Raw genomic sequence first — 8,700 nt, 5'->3', positions numbered from 1 at the left:
TAGTCCGGAAATAAAATGTTTGGCAACACTACGATATTTAGCAACAGGGAAAATGCAACTTTGCAATGCCAACGATTTAGGAATATCGCAACCATCAGTCAGCCGTGCCATAAACCAAACCATCAACGCGCTCTCTAGACCACATATCATCCAACAGTTTATCCGGTTTCCTTTGGACAATCAACAACTACACAGGATCAAAGCCAACTTCATGGCAATTGCAGGTATGCCCGGTGCGGTCGGTGCTATTGACGGGACGCACATAAAAATAATTGCGCCATCAAAAGATGAGGACGTGTTCGTCAATAGAAAGAAAGTGCATTCCATCAACACGCAGATTGTTTTCATTCATCATGATAGGGGGACTTGAACGGCGGTATGGGCTATTATTGAAAGTGTTTAAGTTCTGGAAATATGCTCATTGGATAATAGTTTGCAGGGTGCTTTTAATTGCCTCCTTGATTTAATGCAATTTACGTATTTTTATTGTTTGCTCTCTCTCTTTAACGTGCATATACAACGTCATTATCGTGGTCTGCACAAACTTGTCATCATGCGTGTATTCTGCTAACTGCACTGTCCATAACTATTTGAGAGAAATACATTTCTAGCCTAGGCTATTTCCTTGTTTTTCGGTTTTAGTGGGCTCGTGCGTTGGATGTTGCGGATGAGTTTCACAGAGACCGCCTGCTCTGAACAACCAATCACCGTACTTACCGCTTCTAAACTCATGCACGAAAATCGACGTAATCCATAGCAACGGCGCGTCACTCTTAGTTCACTCTTAGTTCACTCTTAGTGATTTATCCTTAGTATGAGTAGGTCTCAGCGGCTTTGTGAATAACTTTTAAGAAAAAACTCCTACGTAAAATGTTTTAGCGCGAGTTAGGAGCACTCCTAGCGGTAAGATAAAATGCTTTGTGAATACGGCCCCTGAACATCAGCAGGAGAGGACTCTTTAAAGTAGAGACACTACAGACTGAAATACATTACATTACATTGCATTTAGCTGACGCTTTTATCCAAAGCGACTTACAATAAGTGCATTCGAACAGGAAGATACAACCTTGAAGAAAACAGAATCATATAAGTAGATCAGGTTTCATAGAGCCAAACATTTCAAGTGCTTCTCAACTGGCTTTAGAAAAGCTAGCCCTTTATTAGTATATAAGTGCTTTGTTAGTAATTCAATCGCTCGAAGTGGAGTCTAAAGAGATGAGTTTTCAGTCGTCGCCGGTAGATGTGTAAGCTTTCTGCTGTCCTGATTTCAATGGGGAGCTCATTCCACCATTTTGGAGACAGGATAGCAAACCCACGTGTTTTTGCTGACGGGAACTTGGGTCCCCCTCGCAGTGCGGGTGCAGCGAGCTGTTTGGCTGATGCAGAGCGGAGTGCACATGCTGGGGTGTACGGTTTAACCATGTCCTGGATGTAGGAAGGGCCAGATCCATTCGCAGCATGGTACGCAAGCACCAGTGTCTTGAAGTGGATTCTAGCAGTTACTGGAAGCCAGTGAAGGGAGCGGAGGAGCGGCGTGGTGTGGGAGAATTTTGGAAGGTTGAAGACCAGACGAACCGCTGCATTCTGGATGAGATGCAGAGGTCGGATGGCACATGCAGGTAAACCAGCCAGGAGGGAGTTGCAGTAGTCTAGGCGTGAGATGACGAGAGCCTGGACCAGAACCTGTGCTGTTTTCTGGGTCAGCTGGGGACGTATCCTCCTGATGTTGTAAAGCGTGTATCTGCAGCAGCGGGTTGTAGCAGCAATGTTTGCAGTGAAGGACAGTTTGTTATCTAGGATCACACCCAGATTCCTTGCAGTCTGAGTCGGGGAAACAACAGAGGTGCCGATGTTGATTGTTAGGTCAAGAGTGGGACTATCTTTTCCCGGAAGGAAAAGCAGTTCAGTCTTGTCAAGGTTGAGCTTGAGGTGATGAGCAGACATCCACGAGAGATGTCTGCTAGGCAAGCAGAGATGCGTGCGACGACCTGGGTCTCTGAGCGGGGAAAGGACAGAATTAGTTGGGTGTCGTCAGCGTAGCAGTGTTATGAAAAACCATGCCGGCTAATGACAGATCCGAGCGAGTTTGTGTACAAGGAGAAGAGGAGGGGACCAAGAACAGAGCCCTGAGGGACCCCTGTAGTTAATTGACAAGGGTCGGACTCTGACCCTCTCCAAGTTACCCTGTAGGTGTGGTCTTTGAGGTATGAGGTGAGGAGGTAAAGTGCAGTGCCTGAAACTCCAAGTTCTTGGAGAGTGCGAAGGAGGATCTGATGGTTCACCGTATCAAATGCAGCAGACAGGTCCAGAAGGATGATGACAGAGGAGAGGGAGGCTGCTTTAGCAGTGTGCAGTTCGTCAGAGACAGCAAGGAGAGCAGTTTCTGTTGAGTGACCTGCCTTGAAACCAGACTGGTGCGGATCCAGAAGGTTGTTCTGATGGAGATAACAGGAGAGTTGTTTAAAGACAGCGCGTTCAAGTGTTTTAGACAGGAACGGGAGGAGAGAGACAAGCCTGTAGTTTATAACATCAGACGGGTTGAGAGTGGGTTTCTTTAGGAGAGGGTTTACTCTTGCCTCCTTGAGACTGTTTGGAAAGTGACCAGAAGTTAGAGAAGTGTTGACGAAATGGGTGAGAAACGGTAGAATATCAGGAGCGATAGTCTGAAGGAGGTTTGAGGGGATAGGGTCCAGAGGACAGGTGGTCGGACGGGCAGAGGTAATGAGGGTAAGAACCTCACTTGGAGAGAGAGGGGAGAAGGAGGTCAGTGTGTGAGTAAAAGGTGGGTCTGGTGACCCAGCGGTGAGTAAAGGTGAGTCCAGAAAAAGAAGAGCGAATATCATCAACCTTTTTTTCAAAGTGGTTAACAAAGTCGCTTGACAGAAGGGAGGAGGGGGGAGGGGCTTTGGGGGGGTCCTACAGGGTGGAGAAGAAAATAGTTTTTTGGGATTGGAATAGGAAGATTGGATCTTATCTTGAAAGTGCTTTTTGCCTGACAGATCGAAGCAGAGAAAGAGGAGAGGAGAGCCTGATAGGTTAGGAGGTCGTCATGGTGTTTGGATTTCCACTATTTCCGCTCTGCTGCCCGAAGGATGGTTCTATTAGCACGCAGTGCGTCATTTAGCCAGGGAGCAGGAGGGGACTGACGAGGCGGCAGAGATGTGAGAGGACAGAGAGAGTTTGGAAAGGGGTAGAGAGAATGAAATGAAGAAATGATCGGATGTGTGAAGCGGGTTTACAGAGAGGTTAGACGTAGTGCAGTTCCTTGAGAATATGAGATCAAGGACATTGCCAGCTTTATGAGTTGGTGGGGATGGAGTAGGGGTGTCACGGTGTGAAATTTTCGGCTCACGGTTATTGTGACCAAAATTACCACGGTTTACGATATTATCTCGGTAATTTTTTTTTTTTTTAGTGTTAACATTAAGGTGACCAGGTACCGATCCGAAGACCTCGAACAACAACGTTGTTCCCCAAACATCCACATCCAACCTGGAGATGAGAGTACATGGAAATAGGGGGCATTCAGCAATGGGTTAAAAAGTAGAGTGTTTATTACAATATAATGTTAAAAATAAAAAAAAACTCTATGAGAAGTGCAGGATTCAACAACGAGGTAAGGCAAAACTGGTTTTGAAGGAACATAACATAAAATGAAGTGCAGCCTGTGCAGATTTTACATTTTACTTGAACTAACTACTCAGAACAAAGATGAACCAGACTGTGTAAAATAACTTATCATAAATGCTGTCAATATTAAACATATTTAAAACGAATAAAAAAGGACTACAATATAATGTTAAAAATAAAAAAAAACTCTATGAGAAGTGCAGGATTCAACAACGAGGTAAGGCAAAACTGGTTTTGAAGGAACATAACATAAAATGAAGTGCAGCCTGTGCAGATTTTACATTTTACTTGAACTAACTACTCAGAACAAAGATGAACCAGACTGTGTAAAATAACTTATCATAAATGCTGTCAATATTAAACATATTTAAAACGAATAAAAAAGGACTGTATACTAGTAACCAAATGCACATATTCAAGTATTTTGATGTATCTTTTTACACATTCACAATTACACATTCACAATTGTCAAATAACCTGGCGGTGATTCAGTTCTCTCACTTTAGGTTAAAGTGCAAAAAGGTTAGCATGTTAACCTTGTCTGCTTTCAGACAGTTCCTAAGTGGGGAAACAATATACCCACTTGCGCTGAAAACCCTCTCGGAAGGCACGCTGGTCGCCGGGATACACATCAGCTTTTTTGCCATCCTGGCAAGATGAGGCAACTCAGATGCGTGCCCTCTCCACCACACCAGTGGATCGTCCTCCGCTTGGATGGGTGGCAAAGACAGGTACACCCTGACCTCCTCCCTCACCTTATCCTCTGGGGTGGCTGGACCTGAAGCCTGCTCTTCTCGCTGCTGCCTTGCTGAAGTTATCTTTTTCAGCAGCCCACTGAGCCCAGCTAGGCTTTTCTGTTTTGCTGCTGCTGCTGCTAGAGTAGAGTAGTAGAGTATCATTTATTAATCCCGAGGGGGAAATTAAGGTGTCAAGTAACATACATACATAAATACAGAAGACATTACACACAAAACATTACACACCATTCCACATACACTCACCTGCTGCTGCTGTGGGGGTACTGCTGTAGGACTGTTCCTCTTCTGGCTCTTGTCTGATCTGTGGAGGTGCCAGATTCAGGGCCTCCTGAACACAGCTGTCCACAAAATCATCAACAGGGGCTTCTATAAAGCTGGTCTTGAAGCGAGGGTCAATGAAGCAGGCCATCTGCATCACCTCATTTACCTTGTTCCCGGTGTATCGTTTGGTAAGATCCTCCCTAATGGCCCGTTTCATGTTCTTCAGCAGGGCTGAATCCTGCTCACCCTCCTCGTCAAGGACATCCCCTGTAATGTGGTCCAGGACAGGCTTGATTGCAGACAAGGTCACACGTGTCTCGGAACAGAGTGCGTCTGTGAATGTGCTGAGAGGCTCAAGGAGCTGGCAGAGTTGCTCCAGAACCGAGATGTCAGTGTCTTTAGGCATCAGATGCCAAACCCCCCTCTCTGTGGCCAGTGCAGCACAGACTGCCTGCTGCTGGCTGAGGAATCTTTCAACCATCTTGAATGTAGATCCCCATCTGGTGACCACATCATGAATAAGGGCCTTCTGGGGCAGGTTGAGGACCACTTGCTTTTCTCGGAGTGCTCGCTTTTTCTTCCAGCTCCGAGAGAATGCTTGGACGAGATGCCGACAGGCCTTCACTGCAGCGTCCACCCTCTGCATCCTCAGGGCCTTCGATATGGCCAGGTTTAAGTTGTGACCAAAGCATCCCAGCCACAGTTCGGTGTAATCTTCAAAGGCCTTGGCCATATTGGCAGCGTTGTCTGTTGTCACGGCGATTAGTTTGGTTTTGGGTATATCCCACTCTTCCAGCATGTTGTCAAAAAATTCTTCAATATTTTGGGCTGTGTGGTCATATGGAAAAAAATGGCTCTCCAAGCAGTGGGAGGTCAGTTGCCATTCTGGGGTGATGAAGTGGACTGTGAAGCTGATGTACGGCTCTCCTCCCCCTCTTTCACTGGTCCAAAGATCCGTAGTAGCCGCAAAGTAGTCAGCCTGTGCCAAACTCTTCTTCACATCAGTCTTCACCGTGTTGTACATCTTCGGAATGGCCGTCTTCGAAAAGTAGTTCCTTGTTGGAACTTTGGAGTGAGGCACGGCAGTCTTCATTATCTTTAAGAAGCCCGGCCGCTCCACCATTTGGAAAGGCATCATGTCTTTTGCAATGGCAAATGCAATGGCTTCCGTTAGCTCGTCTGCATTTTTGGACCCAGGTGCATGAGCTGCTTGTTTTTGAAACACCTGTTGCAGGGTCTGGGTTCCTGATGTGGATGGGGATGGCCTTGATGTTGCTCCACTCTATATATATATACATATATATATATATGTATATATATAGAGAGAGAGAGAGAGAGAGAAAAACAGCCATTAAGTTACTATTCAACAATCATCAAGTTTGCGTATGAAGTCAAATACCTACATTAATTTATTACCTTAAAAGTGTAATGTTGATGCAGGTAAATGGTAAGTTTAGGTTATTAGGCAAGAAGCCAGTACTGTATGAGAACTAAGCTGTTTAGCGCCTTACAATGGCGTTTAGTAGTGCACTAGCTACCAACGAATAGAGCATGGCACCGCAGTAGGATGTATTTTAAAATGCTAGCAGTGGGCGTGCTTACACTGACATTTAATATCAAGGTTTAACATTTTAGACAATCGGGTATATCGTTGCATTATCCCTTGACCCAAAGTCAGAAGTAACTTAATCATTAATGTGTTTCACTGCACTATTTTCACTGTCTCATGGCATATCAAAGTTTAGCTATTCAACTTAGCTTAGAATGGCGTTTAGCGCCGATATAAGAATGGTGAACACACGAGAGCAGGTGCATTTGCTAATGTAATGTAAATGATTATTATCAAGATTTAACATTATTGACAGTCGGATATAATTGTTACATTTCCCCTTTACCCGAAGGCAAAAGTTATTTCGAGCATTTCAGCTAAAACTATGTGTTAATATTAACAAATATACCTTGCACTGGCTGTGCAGCTGCGGGTGATGGTCTCGTAGATGAGTGAGCAAATTCGATGTGTTGCTCCCTTTCGCGGATACCTTCCGCCGGCATGTCCTGCACACGGGGGCACCGTCCTCCACCAGTTGCCCCTCGGAGTTTTTTAAATATCCAAAGTAGGACCACACTTCTGATCTTCTGCGCTTAGAAGGTGGAAAAATGGTACCATCGCGGCTTCCTTCTTCTGCTGCCATGCTTAAAGTGAGAGAGTGTGATAAAAGAACCTAGGACTAGTGGCGCCTGCGAACGTTCGAAAGTGTCACGTGTGTGGTGTAGAGCTCTAGTAACGCACATAGATAACATTATGTTTTGAAATGCAAAGTATTTAGCGCGGTAACAGTGTAATACAGTGTAACCGTGGGAGTATTAGGGAAATGAAAGCTCTCCCGGTGTAACGGTGTGCGGTAATTTAACCCACCGACATAACACCGTGTTTTGAAATTCAGAAGGTTATCTCACCGTCAAAATATTTTAGTGCGGTTACCGTCTACACCGGTAACCCTGACACCCCTAGGATGGAGACAGTGAGAAAGCAAAGGTGGTTAAAAGAGATGTTAGTTCAGATATCTTCCCTGTCTGGAGGTTGAAGTCTCCGAGAAGTACAGCGGGAGGGCCAGTTTCAGGGATGTGTGAGAGGAGATTATGTAATTCCTCCAAGAAGTCCCCCAAGGCGCCTGGTGGACGTTAGAGAACAACAATGGTTAATTGTATAGGATGGGTTACTGTGACGGCATGGAATTCAAAGGTGGAAGGAGTGAAGTTAGGTAGCTTGAAGAGGGAAAAGCTCCATTTGGGAGAGAGCAGGATACCAGTGCCACCTCCTCTGCCAGAGGGTCTGGGTGTGTGGGTGAAGGAATATGCTGTGGAGAGAGCTGCTGGGGTGGATGTGTTGGATGGAGTAATCCAGGTCTCCGTGAGAGCAAGGAAATCCAGAGACTGCAGGGAAGCGTAGCCAGAGATGAAGTCAGCCTTAGGAACAGCTGACTGGCAGTTCCACAGGCCCCCTGAAACGAGATGTTGGATCTCAGTGGAGCATGTGGGATAGACAAGAGCAGGCCGGTTAAATCGATTAGGAGATACACGGGGCCAGTGATAATTGCGAGAGGACACATGAACAGGAATGGAGAAAATACACATGATTATAGCATGAGGGGCTAGAGAACCAAAGAGAATTGAATAAAACAAAAGACAACACAAGCAATACTTAGCTCAATCAAAGTAGGATTTGCCTCCTCTTTGCCTCCCTCGTGACTCCAACAGGACTCCAATGTCTTTGTCAGTCTTACTCCCACAGGACTCCAATGTCTTTGCCAGTCTTCGTCTGGCTGAAGCTGAAGCTGACGCTCCAGGAAAGAGCCACCTAAGATGGACACCTGATTGCTGAGTTCTCACAGCTGTGGGGGCACGCCCCTCTAATTAGTTAACTCTCTTCAGCTGGTGGGCGACAGCAGAGTGTTCCTGCCTATTGTAATGCAGGGTTAAGGCGCGTGACCAACTGAGACCTGTCTTACAGGTTGAGTTGAGCAGATCTGAGATTTAAAATCTCTCAGAAATCGCCGTTTTAGCTACAATAACTACAGAACAATTATACAGAGTAGAATAAATGAAACAGATAAGTCTATTTAAACAAGAATATAACTTACAGTGATTGCTGAGTCAGTATAGATAGTGTCCTCACCGGGTCTGGATGCACACATGAACATCAGCAGGAGAGGACTCTTTAAAGGTGACCTATCATGCAAAATGCACTTGTGTACGTCTTTTATACATGAATATGTGTCCCCGGTGTTCCAGGGAACTCACCAAGTGTCACAACCCTCTCTATTTTCCTCCATAACCAAATCTCTTAAAAAGGGGCTGCAACGGATCTGATACAGACTGATCCAGACTTGAACACTTCTATGACGTCACAGAAGTGGCGCTACGGCTATTGGGCCATCTCCGCCAATCAGGAGGAGACAGCCACGGACATTGCCGTTCGAAAGCGCTGTAGACGCTGTAGTACATATGCCAGGCCTGTAGATGGTGCTGTTCTCACAGAATCAGCCCATGC

The 8,700-nt window shown here is 45.6% G+C and overlaps 1 protein-coding gene across 2 annotated transcripts; it reads right to left on the bottom strand.

The window, feature by feature from the left end:
• Positions 1–3,352: 3,352 nt before the first annotated feature.
• On the bottom strand, positions 3,353–8,254 carry LOC307033556 (E3 SUMO-protein ligase ZBED1-like). 2 transcript variants are annotated; one of them, XM_079672068.1, is made up of 3 exons: positions 6,608–8,254; positions 4,632–5,931; positions 3,353–4,504 (listed from the first exon to the last, which is right to left on the bottom strand). In XM_079672068.1, the coding sequence occupies exons 1-3, from the start codon at positions 6,839–6,841 to the stop codon at positions 4,128–4,130; spliced, it is 1,911 nt and encodes a 636-aa protein (XP_079528194.1). In that variant the 5' UTR covers positions 6,842–8,254; the 3' UTR covers positions 3,353–4,127. The 2 variants fall into 2 exon arrangements, with proteins under 2 accessions (XP_079528194.1, XP_079528195.1); XM_079672069.1 differs by having other exon boundaries at positions 3,353–4,501.
• Between the last annotated feature and the right edge of the window lie 446 nt (positions 8,255–8,700).

Source organism: Notothenia rossii, assembly GCF_949606895.1.
Source record: "Notothenia rossii genome assembly, chromosome: 3".
Classification (NCBI taxonomy): Eukaryota; Metazoa; Chordata; class Actinopteri; order Perciformes; family Nototheniidae; genus Notothenia; species Notothenia rossii.
The sequence above is the reverse complement of the archived record's forward strand: the minus strand, read 5'-3'. Positions and strand labels throughout refer to the sequence as shown.

Excerpts from the sequence above, each read along its gene's own strand:
- LOC307033556 (XM_079672068.1), bottom strand. The coding sequence starts at position 6,841 with ATGGCAGCAGAAGAAGGAAGCCGCGATGGTACCATTTTTCCACCTTCT. Across the intron at positions 5,932-6,607 it reads AGCTGCACAGCCAGTGCAAG|AGTGGAGCAACATCAAGGCC; the intron begins GTATATTTGTTA and ends ATATATATATAG. Across the intron at positions 4,505-4,631 it reads TACCCCCACAGCAGCAGCAG|CAGCAGCAGCAGCAAAACAG; the intron begins GTGAGTGTATGT and ends ACTCTACTCTAG.